The sequence below is a fragment of the Cyanistes caeruleus genome, chromosome 3 (genome assembly GCF_971803275.1).
Source record: "Cyanistes caeruleus chromosome 3, bCyaCae1.hap1.1, whole genome shotgun sequence".
Taxonomy (NCBI): Eukaryota; Metazoa; Chordata; class Aves; order Passeriformes; family Paridae; genus Cyanistes; species Cyanistes caeruleus.
This window is the reverse complement of record NC_141703.1, coordinates 104,830,827-104,855,157: the sequence shown is the minus strand read 5'-3', so window position 1 is coordinate 104,855,157 and position 24,331 is coordinate 104,830,827. Positions and strand designations below refer to the sequence as shown.

At 38.2% G+C, this 24,331-nt stretch overlaps 1 protein-coding gene across 26 annotated transcripts in view; it reads right to left on the bottom strand.

The window, feature by feature from the left end:
• The window catches only part of ROBO2 (roundabout guidance receptor 2), a 1,015,778-nt gene that overhangs the window by 390,568 nt on the left and 600,879 nt on the right, over positions 1 to 24,331 (bottom strand). For all 26 annotated transcript variants that reach the window (XM_086883509.1, XM_086883528.1, XM_086883511.1 and 23 more), the window contains one exon: positions 1,727 to 2,053. In XM_086883509.1, coding sequence (XP_086739635.1) covers positions 1,727 to 2,053 — 327 coding nt within the window. The remainder of the gene's footprint in view (positions 1 to 1,726; positions 2,054 to 24,331) is intronic.

Genomic DNA, 24,331 nt, shown 5'->3' with positions numbered 1-24,331 from the left:
TTGCAAAAACTTCAGCTATGGTTTCATATCTCACTTTCACATTCACATTGCTCCTGCCCTAAAATAGCTGACAAAGGAGAACAGCTTTATTAAAGTTTGCTACTATCTCACATATGATTCATGCCTGACCTGACACCAGCTACAGTGGTTGAACAAACTCCAGAGACCGGAGATGGTGTAACAAGAGTCTCACAATAGTCAATGAACGAGGGATCAGTGAAAACTGACAAGACATTGAGCATATTTAAATTTTAAAATAATCAGTCACTTCAATTCGATGACTCAAGGTACAACTGGAACAATCCTTTGAACTTCAATAGGAGATCCTGAATCTCAACAGGATTAGAACAAAAATTTCAAGTGTTTATGTATCTCTCTTAGGATTTCTCATCAGTTAAAACAGATGTAGAAAGACACAAATAATCCAATAAATTTATCTTGTAATACTCACCCAGATTTCAGCCTTCCTTAAACTGTTTTTTCCTCAACTCCCAAATACCAACCAAAACTGAAAAACCTTCTGTGATGCATTTACTGGCACATTAATTTCTGCTTTGATAGTGCACCAAAACTGTTTTCATTTTTTGACACAGTTTTGAATCTAGGTTACAACAGGTGAAATGTAGTGAACAAGTCTGTTCTACCTGCCATTTACATATTTCAAAAATGGCATTTTCTGCAATTTCTGAGAAAACAGAAGCCTTTAGATCACACCATATTAGGTATGAAAGTCTGAAGACTGCATTAGGAACAAATATTTCTGTGTCTCCCCCCTTTAAACATACCATTTACTGTGGACTTAATCCATTCTTTATCAACTAAGAAGTACAAATTTGTTCTAAAGCCCTACTTGAAACACACTTTTAGGGAAACTACTGTCAGATGAAGAGCTGTGGATGAAAAACTAAAGCCCAGCAAGAAGAGAGCACTCATAAATCTATTAATATACAGGTCTATGTGAAGATGCACATTCTGAATGAAAAGATCAGTGTTGATTCAACATATATAACTAAGCAGCAAAAAAAACCCCAACATGCACAACTGATTATATTTTATGTCTGATTGTTTGCTGAGAATATAATGAATGTATCTGCTAACTCTGCTGGAAGCAGACTACTCATGCCAGGTGGGCTCTGAAAGAGCCCTGTTGACTTCTCTGTTAAGACAAAGAGAATCGATCAAGACCACGACCACTCTGGATGATATGAGAAATGGCCAACAATTTCACTTGCCATCCACATAATGAATGAGGCCTGGGTCAAATTTATGATCGAGGAGCATATATTGAGGTTTCCAGCAGTACAGAACATGAGTCACCAAGATGCTGTCTGCTTCTGTTGAGGTAACAGATGATGAGATAAAGAGAAACAGACAGCGCACCTTAGATTAAATGATAGGTATTTTTCCATATTAGTTCCAGTATAACCAACTCTAGACATCATTTAAAAATTAGATTATTCTTCAGGGGAAGATTATCCTCTGTCCAAGTTTGTGCCAATCATGATTATACTCTGGCTAGAACCTCATTTCAGTATAAATCACTTATTCTGTATGGTCACTGCTACTGAACAAACACATATGAAAATGCCTTGACTAAGAGCAACAGCTAATGACAAAATGCTGTACTTATCCCCGTTTGTCACCTCGTTTGTTATCCAGGATTCTGGGTGACAGCATAAAAGCCACATGAAGTTTCACAGAATACCAAACCAATAAAACTACTCACATGCCACTTCCAGAGACGCATTGCGACTCACAGCTTCTCCAAGGTAGTTCCTTGCTACGCAAACATAGCTTCCCTCGTCAGGTTTACTCCTGCGCCCGTGCACGATGCGTAAGAAAAATAAAGATCCGCTGGGCAGCAGCATCCGGTGGGAGCGCGGGTCGTCCTTGTCCGTTTCCACCCGCTCGCCATCCTTGTACCACTCGATGGTGGGGGTTGGCCGTCCCTCTGCCTTGCAGTTCAGAGTAGTTGGCTCTCCTTTAGACACTATCACATCTGAAGGATGCTCAACAATCCGTGGTGGAAAGTCCTCTTGGCGGAGACGGGATCCTAAAGAAAAGAACAGAGCACAATTTATTTGTGCCTTAGGCATCACAAAGGGCTCTCGCAACTTACTCCTTTAATGTTACAAAAACAACAAACAAACTGATACAACATTTGAAATTGCTTTGTCTGATATCAGAGGCTGAATCAGACACTCCCCTACTTAAAAACCTGAGATGGACTAACAGAGATAACCCTTTATAGTGTTATCAAACCCATACCAGATGCAGACTGTGCTTAGAGGAGGATCCCTTACATATACAAGGATGACAATCTTTATTTCTTTTTTTCTGATAATCTTCCTATTTACATTTACTTCTAGATCACTATGTGCTTCCAGATTCCTCTCATAGCTACTACTTTCTCATCCTTTCATCTGCCAGATTCAATAGGAGGACATCCAAAACCACAGTATCTTACCATCCCCATTAGTTAACAGTTCTTTGAAGTTTAACATGTATGCTTTATCCCTTTTCCACAAACAGTCCCAGTAGAGAAAGAGAAGGCAAAAAAAGAAAGCCAAAAGGGAAATCTCAAATGTCAGCTCACTTTAGAAATTTTCAGTTTCAGGATTCCATGTACAGACACACACACACAAATACAATATAGGCAGAGCATCATAAAATGGCCTGGGTTGGAAGGGAGTTTAAAACTCATCTCATTCCAACCCCCTACCATGGACAGGGACACCTTCCACTAGACCAGGTTGCTCAGCACTCAAATACAACTTTAGCTTGAACACTTCCTTGGCATTAATGGTACAGACACTCTCACTCCTGAATATCTAATTAGACTATATGAGCCTGGAAAAATGTTTATGCAACAGTCACAGCACTTTTTGCCTCTTCATTGTGTCTCAAAAATAATCTTTTTTAGCATGGATCCTGAAAATCCTTTGAGTGGAGGTGCCATGCTGCTCCAATTGGTCTGCACTTCTTAAATATAAGGTAAACCAGCTTCTGCAGGTTAGCGAAACATTTGTCTCAATTTTCTGATCAGCAGTTTTGCTGAGCTGTAGAAAAGCAATTTAACATCAATGTCCTAATTATATTCTAGGCTCTACCTACTTTAAAATATTTTCACTGCCTCATTTACTACAAAAGTTATGAGGAAAAGCATAAGGATCCATTCAGCAGAGTGAATCCACCTTTGGACTCCTGTTTTACTAACACTCAGGTCATTAAACTAAGGCATGCCACCACAGTTAAGTGTTACATTGCTGTTGCACAAATTGGCTCTTTCAGAGGCTTCCAGATTCTATTACCAGAAGAACAAAGAAATCCATAATCTGCAATGCCTGTACATGAAAAAAACCCATATTCTGTAGCTAAGCACAGATAAACTTACAGGACATTTGGAAGATATATTTTATTCTCACTTCTACAAACAAAAAAACCAAAACAAAATAAAAAAGCAACAACAAAAAAAAACCCAACCCAGAACTAATAGGAGAATCTCCAGTTAAAAAATAACCCTAGTCCATGACCCCATACACAACATCAAAAAAGACTGAAATCACCATTAAAGTAAAAGATAAACATCTGACAGCACATGGTACTAAAAAGTCAACTTCATACTCTGATTAGAATCATTTATAATACTCCAGACACAAGGCTACCAACTTAATTTATCACTTATTCTCAAAAAGCAAATGAAACCCCACTAGCTGTGTTTAGAAATTTCTATTAACAGTATCAGGAAGAAAAGGAAAGCTAAGATGTTTCTACAAAGTGAGAGGGACTTAAGGCAGAGAACAGATACAACTGAATTATGATAATTATTTAACACAGGGTAACAAAATTAGTAGCAAGAAATGCAAAACACAAATCCAAAATATCAGTTTTCTTGCACACAAAGGTTTGTTGATAGCGTTCAGAACTCCTGGAAGTATATCCTACCCAGACTTACAGGCCATGTTTAAAGCTGTGCAAAAAGCTCTCTCCCATAAAAAAGTTAACCTTGTACCTTATACAACCCAATTAAAAACCCCTCCTCAGGTCACAATAGCACTCATTCTTCCTCTTCAGTACTGATGTTTATCATAAAATTAGTGCTTACTCACTCTATCCTAATTAAGCAATTTGTGCAGAAGAGAAGGTTGAGATATGAGCAGCAGGGACCATGCCAATGTGCAAGGAAAAAGCTCAGGAGGTGTTCCAAGGACAATCAGACCACACATTACTGTGATGGCTGGGCTCACCTTCAGCTCTCCAGGGCTACAAGGAATTCCCCTCATCAAGCACTTAGAGAAGGGAGGAAGCAAAACACACACAAGATCATTCACAGAGCACATCAAGCTCCCTCTTTCCAAAGTGAACTGAGCACCAACAGGTATTCCCTAAGGTTAAGCTGATTTAGAAATAAATCAGGAAAATAAAGAAACAAAACCAGAAACTTGGCTTCATTGCCTGTCTCTAGACACTGCCTACATATCAGAAAGAGACAGACACAAGTGGTTTTTGATTCTAGTTTTGATTCCTTCACTGTGGTCCCCCCCAACTTCTCTCACAAGGGCAACTTCATTTAGACGGAACAGCAATTCTGTTAACCCCATGAGCTGTCAGGGCGAGGATACTTTTACTGCAGAGCAAGATGTAAGCATGACCTAAAGCAGGCAGATATGTGTATCCTGGGTTACCCATAGAGCTCCCTTTTCCATTCCTCCCCCAGGATTTCCATCTGGTGCATGCCAAGAGCATATGAGCAACTGCTGAGTTTAGGAGCGCTTAAGTCTTTACTATAATAGACTGCAATGACTTCACATGAGCTATTACATGCTGGTGGGCAAGACCAAAATTCCTAAAATATTAGAATTGTTGGAGCTATTCCACAGGAGGGTTCCAGTGCCTCACCACCCTCAAGTCAAGAATTTCTTCCCAATATCTAATCTAAACCTATTCTCAGTTTAAATCATACCCCCTTGTTTTGTCAATTCAGGCTCTTGTAAAACATCTCTCTCCATCTTTCCTCCAGGAAAACTCCCTTCAGGTACTGCAAGGCCACAGTTAGATCTCCTCAAAGCCTTCTCTTCCCCAGTCAGAAGAATCCCCATCCTCTCAGCCTTTCCTCACGGCAGAGCTGCTCCATCCCTCTGATCACCTTGGTGTCTCCTCTGGCCCGGCTCCAGCAGCTCCCTGTCCTTCCTGTGCTGGGAGCCCAGGGCTGGATGCAGCCCTGCAGGTGGGGTCTGAGCAGAGAGGGGCAGAGGGGCAGAATCCCCTCCCTGCCCTGCTGCCCACGGGGCTCTGGATGCAGCCCAGGACATGTTTGGCTTTCCAGGCTGCCAGGGCTCATGGCCAGCTCATGTCCAGCTTAATAGCGTGCTGTGGCATATTTATGCATGATTAAATTAATCATCACTTTAAATTGAACACTGAGTTATCAACTTACATTGCCTAAGATACTGCAATAAAATGTTTTGTCACTTCAACAAACACAGCTTTCATTTTCAGACATCAGAGCCTGCTAACTACTGATAATTGCTGGCCTGAGAAATGCTGACTGATGGGAAACACTGTAGTTCTCATAACTGGTGACACTATAGATGTGTCACTTTACAGGTAAAGAACACTTGCATTCATACCTACCTTTACATGAATCATTTCTGCAGCAGTCATTGCTAATATCCTTTGAGGTCAGGACACTGAACACAAGAAGCCCACCCTCACACTGGAACCAAGCAAGAGAAGACTGCTGGGGGACACTTTGTCACAAAAAAGCAATAGAAGGCTCCAGTTATATATGTGCTGTCCCTGTCCAGCACACATATTGAAATAAATTCACCAATTCTTCTTACACTCTCCTTCCTAGCTTATTAATTTATGTACTTGCATATTCCTAATCAAAGTTGGGAAAGAAAGTAAGAAAAGTGAGGAACATTGACAAAGCAGACAAAAAAAATAGCCTTCATATTGTACTTCAGCTGTCAACACTCTGTTCTTCCAGTCCCCTACTTTAACTTAATTCAGATGTGTTGGACAAGACATACCCTGAGAATCACCTCCAAGACTGCTCTTTTGGGAAGTGTAAAAAACAACGATCACCCACTCATTTTGACCACCTCAACATCAGGGTGCCAACAGTCAGGTTGTCTCCCACAACTACCACCCAATCTCACAGATCTGCTTTTATATGCTCAGACTTCCTCGCAGGTCTCCTCAGGGATCCGGTGTACCATATAATTACAGCATCACTAGTAGCATATAAACAGAATGCCTACTATTATAAGTTTAGCCTGGTTGATCCTATAGTCAAATGACCCTAAAAAGTTAATCAGATGCAAGAATTTTATTAATAAATGAAATAGATTTGCTGTAGACACACAGAAGCAATGAGGAAAGGAGACTAAAGCAAAGAGTCAATGCTCTATTCTTTCTTACTGCATTTTCTCAGAGTCATTATGCAAGCCATATCCTAAGAGGAACCACAGAATGGTCTGGGTCCATAAAGATCATCTAATTCCCTGCTATGATTTGACCAGGATGCTTAGAGCTGTGTCCAAACTTCCAGAGATGGGGCATCCACAGCTTCTCCAGGTAACCTGTTCCAGGGCATCACCACCCTCACAGTTAAGAATTTCTTCCTAATATCTAATCCAAATCCACTCTCTGTCAGTTTAAAGCCATTCCCCCTTGTCCTGTCACTCCATGCTCTTGTAAAAAGTCTCTCTCCGTCTTTCTTGCAGGCTCCCTGCAGGTGGGAAGGTCTGGAAAGCTTCAATTAGGTCATGTGCTGCCTGTGTAACATATACAGATCATCATAGAAAAAGGCATTTGACAATTCACTTTCTAGTCCTCCTAGTCCACTATCTTTCAAATTTCTAGGAAGAGACTTTCATTTATTGCACTTCACACTCATCCAATTTTAATTTATTTCACATAAAGACCAAACACTGATTTAATCTATTAAGCCTTCTCTCTAAATAAGCATCTACAAAGCTAATGGTCTGTCATACCAGAAAAGCAACAGTACAGGCTAAATAGAGACATTTTCTCTATATTTCTCCAATCAACAGAACATTCATGGCTCCTGGGCCAGTGGTGGTTAAGAGAGAGGACAGCAATTGTATTGTAACCACTGAGCGATTTTAAAGAAGAAACAATATTTCATCAGTTTACATGTTAACACTCTGAGATGGTATTTCATAATACAGATTTCTGAACTACCTTCAAGAACCTCCTTGAAATTTCCTCTTCCCCTCTGATGTTGTCAGCACCTGTCATCACTTCTTACTGACATTCCATTTTTCCCTATTTGCATCTCTAATTCTTTTCCAACTTTCACCTGCCTGACTTCCTATATACAGAGAAAAGTTCTTCCTCAGCTGATCTCTAAGACAGCTACTCCTTATATCCTTCCTGAAGGTTCTCGTTTTTATTCCTTTAACATTCCAAACACAGCTTTGATATACTTGGATAAAACAGAAAGCTGGGACTAGATTTTCAGTAACAGGACCAACAGCCATTTAACACTATGGAGACCACAGATCATCCTTAGTACAGAGCTGCCACCTACTCTCCAATTTCCCCTACTGTTCTCATAATATAGTTGTGAAAAGGATGTTTAAAATGGGATGTGATGTTTTACTCTGTGTTATACATTTGGAATATTTCCAGTTCAAGAGTTCTAACAGGTCATGCTGAACAGGAGTATTGTATATTAAGTTCATAAAGAATTTGAAGTATTGTTAACAAGAGCAAGAGAAGTTCTTGTAACAATGGAAATTGAAAGACAAACTCATATCACAGAGTCACAAAATCCTTTAGGTTTAAAGGACTTCCAGGATAATTGAGACAAACATTTTACCAGCCCCACCCTGTCAACTAGACGACCATGGTGCCACATTCAGTTACTTCTTCAACATCTTGAGGGATGGTGACTCTACCATCTCCCTGGGCAGCCCATTACAATGTTTAATAACCCCTCCTCTAAAGAAATGTCTCCTGCTGTCCAGCCTGAACCTCCCCTGGCACATAAGACTGTGTATTCTTGTCCTGTCGCTGGTTACCTGGGAGAACTGACTCCCACATGGCTACACCCTCCTTTAGGGAAGCTGTAAGATAAAGCCACCCCTGAGACTCCTTTTCTCCAGGCTAAACTCCCCCAGCTCCCTCAACTGCTCTTCCTCATATTCTAATAATATGAGTTATTAGTTGTTTCATGCCTTTGATAGCATTTTGAATGCATTTCCTCCAAGAGTTTGCCAACAACACATGTTCTCCCCGAGACGATGCAAAAGGACTGTTTATCAAGAAGACAAACAGCAAAACTGTGATAGGGAAAAATGAATCTCCTACAACAGGAAACTACAGATGCAAGAAGAAGAGGGCCTGTGTACATCTGATTCTACACAGTGGACAGCTCCAAAGTTATATTTAATGCCAAAGAACCTTCTTTTATGCTAGAATCTTGGGTTATTTTCACTGCACCAATTAAGAAAAAAAAAGAAAAAACAAACTGAAATTAAGGTATTGAAATCCCAATTAAAAGAACATCATGTTTTAAATGGATGGACAGCTACAGAAGTGTCTGCAGAATCTCTTTTGGCTACATCAGATCTGTCACATAGCCAGGCTCCAGCTCCTTTTTTGACTTACACAGACTCCACAAAGCCAGTCTCACAGCTACTTAGTTAAATCTACTGAAGGACAGTCACTGTTCATTTTCCCACTTCTTCATATGCCTCGTTTCACGAGTGAAGTACTTATCAGAAACACTTATTGCACACATTTGTTTGATGTAATGAATAAGTCTGTTGCTTTCACCACCCTTTTAGGCACAGAATTGACTGACGATAAGCCGAGATCCCAAGTAGAGATCCAGTCAGTCACATCTTAGTTCAAACAAAAGATAATGTGGAAAAAAAGTCAAGATAATGAGAAAACTCAATTGGAGTATAGGCTGTTACACTGGCACCAGGCTGATTATTCAATGTGCATTCCTCTATGCAAAGTGACATGGCAAGGACGACATTTTGAAAATTTATACTTTACAGTCTCTCCCCCTCCTCTGAGACTTGGCAGATGTGAAGAGACACAGTGATAGGACTATTTCCAAGGTAAGTTTTTTGTTCAAAGCTGTGTCAGCTATGACAAGGTCCTCTGAAAGCTTTTCCTTGAACAAAATTAATCCATTAAACAACATATCCTAACTTCCCCAGGACATGTGCCTGCAGATAAGTCACCTTTCCTATAGAGTGTGTCTGCCAAGAGGGAGAGCAGGAAATGCTGACAAGAGAGATCAATAACTATCATTAAAAACATTGACCAAATCTTATTGGAAGGTTGATTTCATTAAGTTTCTCGTGTATGAAACTGTGACTTTGCTAAACAAGGTGTAATCAACTTTAATACTAAAGAAACACTGGAAAAAAAACAACAAACACCTTTATTTTTAATGTGGATAATAATCCACTGCCACAGTACAAGCACCCTATTCCTTGTATAAAATTATTTCAGGGGAAGCATTCCAAAATTAACATAAAGGCTTAACGCAATTTTGTTCTAATTCACTTTTCTTCAATTGGTTTCTCCTCACATACCAGCATTCAAGTGTCACATTTCACTTTTTTTGCAGCCTTACCACTCTTCAAAATTTATTTCCAGCACACTGCCTGAGCTGGAACAGCATGTTAGGGATGCAGTCAAGAGAGCAGGACTGAGCACAATAGGCCTGAAAACTGGAATATAGATTCACAGGCAAATGATTAATCTTTTTTTCCCCAGGTGAAAAGTGGTATTATGAATACAAGTCACTGCTTCAATGAGAAAGTTACATCGATTTGTTTATTGCAAAGCAGTGTGGTTTAGAGTTCAAGTCAAGAAATAAAATATCTACCACAGCTATGCTCCCTGAAAGAAGATATCAGACAATTATTTACCTAATTTGCATCAACACCCACACAAAAAAAACCACACAAAAAAACCAAGCAAACCCAAACCATCTTCACTTGTAGGTTCTTTCTCAAAAAAAGCTCTAGGTCTTGCAACTAGAATAGCTGCTCCAATTCAAGTGTGAGTTTCATTAATGTTCGCCAACTCCAAATAATGAGATTTTAAAAATGACTTTAAGAAGTGAAGAGGATAGGGAGAGAATAGGAACACTTCCAGCTATGAAAAGCAAAAAGGACAGCATTTTTGTGTATGTGTGCATATGTCTCTGTGTTTATATGCTGTATGTAGATACATGCCACATCTATATTTACACAATACACACACACCTGCAAGAACCAGGCGACTTCCAGAGGTTCCTTCTAATCCAAATTATTCTAAAATATGTACACAGCATATGAAAGAAAAAAAAAGCATCAAGACAAAAAACAAAAACAAAAACAAACTCACAATAAAACCCCAAAACCCACAAAAAAAACCCCCTCTCTTTATCCAGACGAGCTCAAGCACAACAGCCCTTCCCTTGGGACTCTTTCCCAATCACTCTGGAATTTAACAAAGCAAAGCATAAGTACACGCCTGACTCCAAAATCATCTTTTAGCTCTTTTTCAGGTCAAGGATGGAAGGTAAAAAAGCAGACCTTGCTTACAGACAGCACAGTAATTTGTTTTACAAGGGGCACATTATCACAGCCTGGGGAGCAGGCCATGGCTCTGTATCAGCCAGGCAAAGGGAAGCTTTGCAGCTTCCCTGGTACCACTGCAGAAACCAGTGGCTCATTAGAAGCAAGTAAACTTTGCTTTTGCATAGAAGGGTTGATAACCACAGGCTCTCCAAAGTCTAAAGCTTTCTATTGATAGATGATAATGACCATCCAAGGCAACATTAAAAGATACATTTAAAAGCTTTAAAAATGAGCAATTAGAAAAAACACATCATTTTTAACAGTGTTAAGCTAAAACAACAGCTATAAAAAAGCTCTTAAATGACAACAGGGTCCAGATGCCTTCAAGAACCATGAGTCAAATAGTTCTTAGATTAGAATAAAATTGCTACAATCTGTGAAATCAGACTACATTTGTAAATAAATTCACCCATCTGAAGCAGTCTTAAAGTAATATTTTGAGAAGGGAGGAATTTCTACTATAAGCAGAACAGGCATTATAACTTTGAAGTTGTGAATTTTATCCTGCAGCCACTATGTTCTCTGTTGACACTGGTCACAAAGACTCCCTGAACCACACCAGTTATGAATGTCTAGGGAATTATAAGTACACAATATCAATATTTAAAACTTGATCCAAACATCCTAAAAAAACCTTCTGTAAAGTTCCAAGTATCAGCCAATGAATATTAATTTTGCAGTGAAGCTCTCAAAATTTAAAGTAGTATGATAAATATCAAAAACTCATTGTAATATCTTGGTTTAGAAATCTCCAAATTACATCTTTGTGATTTGTCAATGACATTCTTTGGAAGCTTCAACTAGTTTGGAAAACTCTTCCCAAATAACCATGGACAAGAAAACAGATCAAGCTCTGTGAAGAAACATTCTAATCCTACTTTTTCTAACCCCCTATTGAGTAAATAAGCTCAAAATAAATATGCTCAAAAGTGGAAGGCTTTTGGAATTTGCATGAACTTTCTCACAAGCAGTATCTCTCCTACATATGTCAACAAAAAGAATCAGGTGAACAAGTACAGGCACTCCAAGATTTAGGGGTATGTTTATAATTGCCCCTTTATTTCCCTTTTGCTAGCTGGCATTTTAAAAACCAGTTCAGCCACCCAATGCTTGAAAACAAACAACTTCTACAGAAAATCCAGTTTCATTCTGGTTTATAAACACCTGATATATCCCAAACACAAAAGAACAATTCTTATATTGGTGCTTTACAGGACGTATTTTTCTTTTTATGTATTTAGAAGTTTGGGATTTTTGGTTTGTTTTCCCATGTTTAGAAAGTAAATATTTTACTGCAAATATTGCACTTTTTTTTTGTTTGATCACCAACATGTCACCACCTTTTCAATGGTTATCACACTGATAACTGAACATCATATTACTGACTCTCTTTGTATAAGGAATTTTCGTCATTAATAATGAAAAACTTCACACAAAATTCAAATTTATGGACACACATCTAAGTGTCCTAACTCTAGTTTCTCCTGATATATTTATAGCACAATTATATATACTTTTATACACATATAAATATATACATATAATGTGAGGGAGCATCTTCTGTTAAGAGAATATTTGGAGCTCCCCTGCCCCAACATCGTCTCCCATGTGTGTGTCTTTCCCTCCCCCAGAAAAAAAACAATCTTTTCCCTTATATCTTTGCTTTTTGTTTGCTCTCCAAACATGTTTCACAATTCCTTACTTAATTTGTCATGTGTATTTTAAGGTAATTTTTCTACCTTGTTACTATTACACCTGTAGCTAATAAAATGACTCTTTTTTTTATCCAAAACAGTTCATCAACTCCATTTACAAAGTGAATCTTTTCTCTTTTCATTCAGAAGCCATCCAGTTATCTGTCCCATTAGATAACAAAACACAATTCTGCAACTTCTGCAGCCAAAATGGGATTTAATGTTCTTGGGCCTGGTGACAGAACACAAACACTGCAATATCTGTGCCAACTTACGGATCCCTTTTTCTTAAGCAGCCCTCAGTGATTTTTCTCTCACCTTTTCTGTTCCACATATTTACACCCAAAGCTGGCACAAATTAGGACACTCTTTCCTAGTACTTTAGGCTGAAGGCATAGGTCCAGCAAGAGGTTTTATTGGCCCTTGCTGTTAGTGGTGGTAGAATCTTGCCTTTCAAGGAATATTCATTTCACAGGATCTTTCTCCAGCATTATTTTACCCTTTCTATCTTAAAAAGAGGGAGACTTTCTGAAACAGTAAAGTTGCAAACACTACTTTGGAGTATCCTGTTTTTATAGAGATCTCTGTTGATTCTACTAATGGAGCATGGATTAATGATAAGCAACCACCTCTCAGAACTTGGAATGGCAAAGGGACTGCTGTGACCTTCTGAGAGCTTCTTTGCAGAATATAATTTATTTACTCCATGTTTTCCCATATCAAACAGCACTACACAGAAGCACAGAAATCAGAGTGTCTGGCAGCACCATAGGTGAAACAAACAAAAACTCCCAGGCAGTTCTCAGTGTTTACTGTAAGAAAGAAAATTTGTGAAAATAGCAGAAGAAGAAGTAAATAAGAAATATAGAGGAAGTAGATTACACCTTTTCAGCTATAACCTCAGACTTCTAAATCACTATATTTAGCAAATATAACAAATATTGTCTAAACAAATTTAGGAAATAAAATTCAATCTTTAAACAGTGGTAGGTTGGCCCCAAATGACAGCCAAATCCAGCTGCTTGCTCACCACGCTCTCCCAGAGGACGGGGAGCAAGTAGAGGGAAAGCAAGACACTTGTGGATTGAGATAATGGCAGCTAAAAGGGAAGGAAAATGCTGTGGATAGATGCATTAAAATAGCAAAAATAGCAAAAAAAGAGGAATTCATTCACTACTCATCAGCAAACAGATGTCCAGGCACTTCCTGGCAAGCAGGGCCTCAGCATGCAGGACTGTTGCTTGAGAACACAAATGCCATAACCATCAATGTCCCTCCTTTATCTTCCTTTCTATGAGTTTTTATTGCTGAGCATATGATGACATATGGCACAGAATATCCCTTTGATCATCTTGATTCAGCTGTCCCAGCTCTGCTCCACTCCAACCTCTTGCCAGCCCATGCCTACTACACTCTCTGCTTAGAGGTACAAATCATAAATTTTTCAGGAGACAGGATTTTTTTTAATGATTTATTTTCAACAGATGAAAAACCCTCAAACATGATAAAAGAACCTTTTCTTCTGAAAAACTAGTTGCAGTGAATCTGTTTCCTCCAGAACATATAAGCATAAGGTGAGACATCCTGGTAGATACCTTTGTCATTTTAGGTTCCAGAAACAGAACAGTAACATGTTTTTATATCTAATATTTCTCTGATTAATAACTAAAAACTGCAACTTACAGTCAACTAGAATCAAAGCTTCCTTACCATGAAGGAAAACAAATCAAATATATATGGGAAAATATAAGGAAAAGTTTAAGGTTGACACTACAGTGGTACTCACATGAAGACTAACATTTGCCAGTGCCTGCACTCTGTGTGACTATCATAACACAGCCTTTCTGCATCACACCTCTGTGTGCACTTGGGGAAGGAAAGAGTGAAAAATCCTCTTGACTTTTGCTAACTAAGCATCCTTGAATTATCTCATGTTCATTTCTAGACTGTGGCTAGAAAAAGTATTTAACTCCATTCCTTCACAGTTCTGGCATATTTGTTAACTATTTTACAGGATTTTTTTTTTTTTTCCTTTCGTTTTTTTTTCCCATTCAGTGAAAAAACTCAAGCTATGATTTTGGGTCACCTTTCAGAGCTAAAAACACCCCAAATATTTATCTTCCAGTGTAAGTGAAACGTGCTTAAAATCCAACAGTTCCGTCATCAGCCAGTTTTGCACACCTGAGGATATGCCCCACCTCAGGTGTGTCAGGTACAGCACTTTTCTTTGACAAACATTTCCCTACCCAAGATCTTAGGGATACACACATAAACTGTCTTGGTTTTCCCCCACTCTTAATGTCATAGCTAAAGTTTGGTCGTTAGCCACAATGCTATGCAACTATATGAAAAAAAATATATTGTACATTTTTAAATATGTGAGAAGGTGGATTGTTAGTGGTAGCTAGTTGTAGAGATCAAGGCAGGACTTCAAAAACTATGTTGCTGTATTTATTGCAAAGCAAAGCCCAATAAATTTAATTTAGGCCAAAAGTAGCAGTAATCTTGAGTAAAATGACACAGGTCTAGTGCAACAGTCAACTGTAACTAGCTCGGCTAAAGAGAGATTTCCATTTCTTGGCACAGTAACAAATCCTCAAGCAGAGAGGGGCTATAGGGGTGAGATTTTTTCCTCTGTAAGTAACTTAATGAATGAAGTACTAATTAACATTATGGCATTGATAAATGGAGAGAGAGATTAGGGATGTACTCGATATTCAGGCCTTCCCAGATGGACCGTCAAAGCCACATTAATTCCTATCTCATTGGAGCATCTGCTTCTCCCATAATCCATTGCCCCTTGGTACAAACAACACAAACTGTTGTGACTCAATTCGATTTATATCAATCTAATTTCTTTTAATCCAATTTGTATTCCAATCTACTACCTTCTAATCACTTAAATCTTCAGCCTCCATCTGGTAAATTTTCTCTCAAAATTAACCGAGCAGATGCCTCTGCAATTGTCTTCCACAGTCAGGCTAATCATGCCCTGGCAGTGGCCTACAGAGCTCGCTGAATAGGTACGTGACTTACAGCATTGCCCTTCTTATTACAAGCATGGCGATGCAGGAAGGCCATTTTGTCTGTCATTAATTGGTTAATTTGCATAACACTGCCAGGGTAAGATGCCTGGGAAACAAAAGCCAAGAGTGGAAGGCTTCAAGAAGGCAGCATGACATGCTCCTCATTAGTCACATGGCCATTACACTTTGAACCATCTATTGTTCGAGGTAACAAACCCCAAACTGCATTACAGCTAAATATATAACAAACATCTACACATGATACTGGACTGCATGAGTTTTGGCACTGCTGCCATTGAATATGCAGAGAACACAGGGGCTGTCCAAACAAAATTCCAAGAAAAACACAGGATGCTGAGAAAATTAGAAAGCACTTTGTTCTGCCAAACCTTCCAATCCTTTCTCAAGTAAATTAACTTTCATGATGCTACAACTACACATGTAAACAAAGCCAAACCTGCCGACTACAAAAAACTTCCCAGGACAATATGGGCCACAGGTTAACCAATGCATCACAAGTAAGAGGAGTCAAAGGATGAAGCTAACCTTCTAAGCCAAGGATAGGTAAAATTCTGAGCCCTAAGCAAAATGCAGAAAGAGAAGTGCCACTGCTTTAAAACTGGGTGCCTCACGAAGAGCACAATGTTGATCTTTCCCCTGGATCAATGCTATGACACCTCCAAAAAGTTGATAGCATGTTCAGCAAAAAGTGGATTTCATCATTCAGGTGTTCACACAATCACAGATTGCCAAAGTTAGGAAGTTTTTTCAAGTCTGTTATTCAGAATCCTGAGAGAACAGAAAGGAAAACATTCCATGTGTCACTTGTGTTCCCCCAAGCAATGTCAAGGAAGAGAAATAATGAAAACACAACAAGCAATAAATATTGAGGGAAGCATAAGAGAGAACAAGCTGGGCCATTGGAGGAGGAACAGGAGTAGTTTCTATCATACATAAGCAGGAACAAAAGGAGAAAACTTTCACTTGGTACTCAGTCCCTTGCATCATGAGTTGCATTCTTGCTGGCCCACAACCACTTACACAAGATCAGCTACTAACAGTCCTCAAATTCAGAGAGAGGCATAACAGCCTTTTGCCATTACAGATTATACATAAAATTTGTTGCTTCCCATTTTTAAGAGCAATATAAATCAGATTAACATGGAAGGGTCAGCCTGCAATCCTCACCTTAAAAAATAATAAAAAACCAAACTTGTGTCATGTAAATTTTCAGTAGCTGAAAAGCGAGCTTACCAGAATGATTTGCCTGGAGCTCACTACTGCTTCCTCCCCTCCTCTCAATCTTTCACATCTACACCTGAATAAGAGGTTTTACTTACCAGCTAATAAGTACCTAGTAAATTTTTTATAATCTAGGGATAGCAAACAGTATAAATACAGTGGATCCAAGCCACAGCATGCTGAAGAAGCAAAGAGAGGGTGTGCTTGGTTAAGGAGGGGGTGGAGTGGGCAGTCTTTCTTCCCCTCCCACAAGCTGTCAAGTCCTTCTGTGCACACCCCCTCCCTCGTCCCTGCTAAAAACCTTCCTCTCTCTGCCTGCCATGACAGGTGGTCCAGATTTTCACTTAGAAAATCTGGCCACCCTATGTTTGCAACACCTCCCCGCTTAGTATCATCTGTGAATTTAATTAGCATGCAGTTTACCCACTCGTTCAGATTATTAACGAAGATGTTAAACAAGACACAATCCAAATAAAAAGATCCCTGTGGCAAACCAGTTGATGCCTTTCTTTACATCAGTTTTATGCTATCTATTGTAGCCCTTTATTTACAGATGTCAACCAATTATTGCTCTACATGATAGCATGTACCAAGCAAATTTGCCTTTTGTTTTCCCACCTCACAGGCTGTGACACACTATATATAGTAGAATTATACATAATAATTCCTATTTCCCAAATCCTGTGTCTCATCTACTACACATATTATTTCATCACATACATCATATGTAGCCTCTTGCTTCTCCTGGATCATCTGCTACTCCTCAGCCTTGTGCAGAGAGAGAATCAGTACTATATGATGGTCAGGAAAAATCACACCATTTGTGATAATTTCTAGTGTCAATCTAAAACCAGTGCATGGATACCTGGGAGAGGGGGACAATCATTAGAAAAAGTAAGATTGTTAAATACATTGAATTTCTCCCAGTTTTATAAACTGCATTTCAAATGAAAGTTTAGCAGCAGTGGGAACTATTTAAGGAATATGCAAAGCAAAAATAAAATTAATTATTATTTATGAAAAGGAATGCAAGAGTACTACACTGAATCAGTAGCTTCAATAAGGGCATTATTACAATTTTAATCATCAGATGAGCAAAACTACAGTGAGGTATCTGGGTATTGATATTTAGATTTTGAAATTAAAATAAATGCAATGGCATTTCACACATAAAGCAAATCACATTTGGGAAAAAGACAAGAATAGCAAAGAGAGCCCTCCATACATTTAAAGACTTCCAAGTTGAGAAAATTTCACAGAACAAATCACTGGATTTACACACTTAAATAAATAAATATTACATACATACAGATTTGCTCATAAACCAAACCTACTTGCAACTTAAAACATTAAGCAGAGTCCTCCCTTCCTTGGCAAAGTACTGTGATACAAGAAACAAATGAACACCCAAAGCCAAATGCAAATTCTCCCTAAAGCAGGTGGCCACACATACCACAGTCACAAAAGCTCCCTCTGAGCTTATCCATGGAGTACTTGTTTTTCTTACAGACCTTGCTGCCTGGAGGAGTTGTGGATGCCCCATCCATGGAAGTGCTCAAATCCAGGTTGGATGGACTTCTGAGCAACCTGGTTTGATAGAAAGTGGCCCTGTACATGGCAGGGACGTTGGAACTGGATGACCATTAGTGTCCCTTCCCACCCAGCCATTCTGTGATTCTTCTTCCAACCCAAAACATTCTACAATTATTTTCTGTTGAGTAATCACAAAAAATTTGCCTCAAAGCAGTTCCAGTAAACTTAATTAAAACATTAGAGCATCCCATGCACATGACAAAGGACAAACAGGAGAGCTCTGGCCCTTCCATTGTGACTTCCAGCTGTCAGTATAAAGCAGGATATTCTGATCTTCTCAGGTAATACCACATTGGAAGGGGAGAAAATTATTCAAGAAGCACAACAGGTTTCCAAAACTATCTTGTGACAGAATGTACATAGCCTAAGCAGAGACAAAAATAAATTCACAAGTCTATAAATTCAGTTTTTGCTGAACTAAAAATGAAACTCTCAAGCAGAAGTCTGCAACCTCCTCTTACTGACCAGCAGTACTCCTTGGCAACTCCTAAACAAAACACTCCATACCCACTGTGCTTTTACGAACTCATGGACAAGAACATAATTTACTTTAAAGACATATTTCAAGCAATAGTGGTAAATAGTAGTAATAAATAGTAGTAAATAGAAACCTAGCAGAAGGGGGAATACATAACACTGTGAAAATGCTTAGAAAAATACTAAAACAGTAAGTTTTGCATGCTAATGTAAATCTCGAGTCAGAATGCTCACAGATATAAACTTAATACCCATGTCTGCAGAAGAACCTAATTTTACATAGCCTATCTCGAGAGACCTAATGCACCGTATAATGAGTGAAGCACAAGGAGAAATTGGGGTTTTTTTCATATTTCTTAAACAATGCAAACTGACACATATCTTCAGAACTCAGGTGTGTATGCATGTTTCAGTTTACAAATAAATCATGTGTAACTTCTTCTGAGTGGAAGTTATCACACCTTTACGCACATCGTGGTTTACCATAAACAGGGAAAGCCCCAGACACTGGTGACCTATGGCTGTAGTATGAGAATCTTCTACTCTCCAGAAAAGACACCACTACACACTAAAGGCAGCTCAACCTGAAGATATCGCAGATATTCACAAAAAAGAAAAGGGCCACTGTGGCTAACCATTAACAGGAGTCAAAGAACATACAAAGCACCAGTGCCACATCTGCTGCCTCCTCCACACCAAAGAAACAGTTGGTGCTAATGCACGATTAGGAGCTGAGAGGAATGCAACAAAAGTGTATGCAGGTGGCAGGGGTCACTGAGGGACAGTATAAAGGAAAGAGAGGGTCAAGTTATTATCTGGAATGCATCCACAGGGCACAGCCATCTTTTAAATCAGTTTTTATAATAGCTATCCCTGTATTGATTTAATAATATCTTTATGCTACGGATTTACTGAGCGCACCACGAAGAACTACATCAAAGAATGAGTTGTGAAACCAGGATTTCTTTTTCTTACACAAAGCAAGGAGAGTATGTCCTACCTTGAAAGCCTCCATTCAATCTATTTTTAACATTTTATTAGCCTTGTTTCCGATGAAAAGGCAAAAATCAGTCATCCAAACATCATCTTTTGGTAAAATAACACAAACACCACAAAAACTTTAAATTTGACTTTTAAATCGAAGTGACTGATATGCCTCTATACATATGTGGTAACTAAAATATAGGGTCTTTTACCTTTAAGCCTTTATTATTATATATATATTATATAAAGGTGAAATGGAATGGAGGGAGAACATCCACTTAGAAATATAGTTGCATCACACTGAGGAATACAACACTTTGGAGTATCAGACCTATAAAGTCAAGAGTAAGTAGACACTGTAAATTATACAGACATGGCAGATGAAATACTTATACAGTCTTGTAAAAATATAGATAAAACCAGCTTAAGGTTAAGCCTTTACTTAAAGGAAGGCGAGAGCAGGCTGACATTGGCAATAGGGAAGCATTCCCCAGGCAAGCCTCTTGGGAACTTAAAATGCAGTTGAAAAAAACCTGTTCCTGGTGTGTCAGTAATTTCCACTGACTGCTTGTTTCACCACTTGCCTCCCTCCTCCAGAATGAGAGGAATAAGAGCCATAGTTCAAAGAGGCAGAAAGAAACAATAAGGGTCATTTTGGGCCCTAAGGTCAGGCTTTGTGTTTCAGGGTAGGGGAACCCAAAGCAAAACAGTTACAACTTCCCAGTGACCCTGGAAAGGAAGTTACTTAATATTCATGTTGACAGAAAAGAAGAAAGGATTAATCATGTGGAATTAGCATTTCCATTGAGGAGCTTGGTTGGGTCTTACGTTCTACTTTAAGAGAAAGACAACGGCTTCACACCAGCATTTTACATCCCTCATTTATCGAAACAGTGCAGCTTGCTCCTGTGATGAATAATGAAAGACTTCTTTATTTTTACCTCAGTTTAATCATGCAGCCACCTCCATCTTTCCGTGCTTGAATGTGTGTTCTCAACGTTTTTAAAAATTTTATTAATTTTTTATTCATGTGGAGTAAAGAAAACTGTTTAATTAGATTTCAATTCTATTGGGAAAAAATGGTCTCAATTGAAAGGGCATCACCTAAGTATTTTCATCTCACAGCTTTCAAGTGCCACTATGCACTACCATTTCTCAAATTGTACCACATCTGTTCTAATTTCAAGCTATCTCTTATATTACACAAATAAATTATTAAAAAAAAATCATCCCTCTCCAGTAACCTAACACAGAGAAAAATAGTGTATCAATTGAATGAAACAAGTTTGACATGTAGACTTTATAATTACTATTACAAAGTGAAAATACAAAACACTGTACAAGTAATATAATAGTCTCTCAAAATAATCAGGCCAAGCCATAACAATGCTTTGCAAATCTCTTCCTGTTTATTCGTGACCTTTCTACAATCTCCATCTCTCTCAAAATATATCAGTTATATAACAAATCAAAGTATAGCAATCATTACAGTACAACACAACTTTGCTCTCAGTATTAAAAGCCTTAAACATTGGCCCTGAAATAATGTTTCAAAATACAGTGGATTTTTGGGCATGTTACCAACGGAAGATGAAATCAGCATGTTTTCTTTTAGTATAAAGCATCTTGATCCATCACCTGCAGACTGATCTCTAGCTTTATTCAGCTGACTTTAAAATTACTTAAGTGGCAGGTTACTTCCCATTATTGTACCAGAAAAAGGTTTTGCACTGGATGTAACATCATGCACACAACACCAGCACATCACATCCAGTTACTCTTCTCAAAGATTTGTAATCACTACAGCTCTACATTTTAACATTTAACTATGCACTTCCTTATTGTGTTACCTCCAATTTTAAATTTCAAGGTTTAGTTAAATTACTTGCAATGTTGCATCATTATTTTCTGTAAAATACAGACACATTTAAAATTTTATCCCTCATCTAAATTATTTTGACCAAAAAAAGGATTAAATATGTTAAAAAATGAGTAGGAACCTTTCAAAATAGCAACAGTCCTCCTGATTATTTTTATGTCTCCTCTGGCATATTCTCTTTCAGTTGCTCATAAAACTTCTTCCAAGTTCTCACTAATCTATTGTCATCACCTTTGAGTTGTCTTGACTTTGATGACATAGTTTTAAATCATGAGACATAGAACTGCACATGCTAGAAAGCTAAATACACCCCCCATCTGCAGAAAGCTGGCACAAACTTTCCATCCCATTGAAGTTTCAGCTTCACTCTGTTCTCTTGCAAAGCTGATGCAATAGCTTGTCATTCCCAAAAATGCTCTTCTAAGCCACATCACTGATCTCCCACGTTGATCCTTGTTACATATGATTTCACTGTTGTTCATCTTTTTTTCTGGATTGCAACCCATTTGTATTCCTTAACTACTTTACAAACTTCCTGAAGTCCTTTTGTATTGATAACTGTGTAACTTCCCTCTCTTCAGATCCGAGAGCCCAAATGAAAATTTTCTTGCTTATTTTAGTGTAAAATTTTCTGCTTAACATTATATTTACCAAGAATATTGCGATCTGGACTAAATTTACACATATCTACCATTAGTCTTTGCTTTTTCCTGATGCTGCTCCCTAAAGGAAGGGGCATCATCACAGTTTGCAGAGTGTCCTCTTTCAAAGCAAAACTGATAACTGATGATTTTCAAAGGCTACATTAAAATGTAATAGCATAATTAAAATTGTGCCTCAAAATTGAACATGTGTTTCTCTTCCTAACAAAAAACAAGGCAGAATGTATTTACTAAGCAACATGAACTGGATCTTCACTCTTCTGCTGTTATACAAACTGTAACTTCCTTGACCATTGCATATATCATTTTCCTTTAAAGTTCTCCCCTGGAAGTATTTTCAGACTTAAACTGGAATTAGATACTATTTTCAATGATTTTACTGGTGTTCAAGTAAGCTGGACACTTTCTCACAGAAATAGTGTGGAAACAGAATAGCACCAAATGTTGATGTTTGTGGCACAGCACCATACACACAGATTTGCTATCCTATGGATCAAAGAAATAAGAAATTCTGTCACTTTGAGACAGGATATCATATATTAGGAGAGCTAAACACAGTGGGAGCTACAAAACAGCGTTCTCTATTTCTGTCACCTTTTTGTTCTCCCTGTGGACAACAACACATTTATTTGCTTGGAATCTGTGCCCATAAATTCTTTCCAAACCAGGTTCATTTTGTCAGGGTACAAATACCACTCCAGCACCTATGCATGCTTCTGAACACGAGGTACGAGTTCAGCTCCAGATGCCACCATCATTTATGATATCTGGCAGATATTTCACTCACCTCGATTTTACTATTTTTAAAATGCAGATGTGGCCACAACTCCTTTGTGAACCATTCTGAGATCCACTGATGGAAATCACATGGAACAAATAGCATTGTCAACTTACCAAGGTGTCTTCCTGACCTGTGCCCTGCGTGCACAGATGGCTTACAATAGCGTGTGACCAATGTCACTGTCCTCCTGCCACTGAACAGTCATAGGCAAAATACACCTGCAACTTCTTGATCTGCTCTGCTTGAGTTTCACCCTCTGTCCTCCTGAAATGCCAGGGAGCTCCAGGTTTCTAGGGCCACTGAGGGGCAATTTTTGTCTGTTAGGCTGATTTCTCTAACTTTACTTTTGCCATAAAACAAAATTGCTTCATAGTTTCAAACTAATTTTACCCATCACATGGAAATTCCCAGAGTACTAGTTTTTAATACTATAATATCTTAGCCAATTAGTATCTTTGGAGATGCACAAAAAGCCCATTGAACAACTATATCTATTCACTATTTTTTCACATTATATATGCACATATATAGAGAAAAACAAAAATTCATTGCTGGATAAGCAAGGTTTATTTTCCTAAAATTTTGTGAGAAAAACAACTTATCTGCTTTAAAGTGTTAATACATGATAAGTCTGGAAGAATATTGACAATATTGATGCAGCAGATGTAAGCTGATTGAGAAATTAAGGTCCATGATGTTTCAGAGCAGGGTTTATACCAAAAAAATAAACCTGGAATTCAGTCAGGATCTGCATGTTGCATTTCCCCAATCTAGAGGGATAATGCCCCAATTTTTATCACACAGAATAAGCAAAATGATGACAGTATCAACAGTTATTTTATTTACTGATATTTACTCCGGAAATAATTGCTTGTTTCTTACACTTGAATAAATTTATCGGTTTCACAACCTCCTTCAATCGCAATGGATTACCAAGCAGTAGAACTTCTCTTTGCATTGTATGCTGGTGAAAAACTAATAAACTCTCTGAGAAGCATTCAACACTTTGTCAAGTGAAGGCCAAATTTCAGACAAGCTCAGACTTTGCTATATGTTGCAAACACAAGCACACTGCCTCCCACTGCACCACCTCAACTTGTAGGAGGCATTAGAAAGATCAAGAGAACTTTCCATATTGAAGGACTTAGGGGGACTCTAATTTATATTTGCTTACAGGACTGCACACTTGTGTTCCTGTCACTTTTATCTAAACAGTCAAATGTTGCTTTACTGCCTGCATTCTGCATCTCAAACAAAACAAAAAAAAAAAAGCCATCTAATTGCTTAAAATTAAAAAGTTGATTAAAAAGCAAAAAATAGAATCTGTTATTTATTAGAATATAATTTATATATTCTATATATTTATATAGA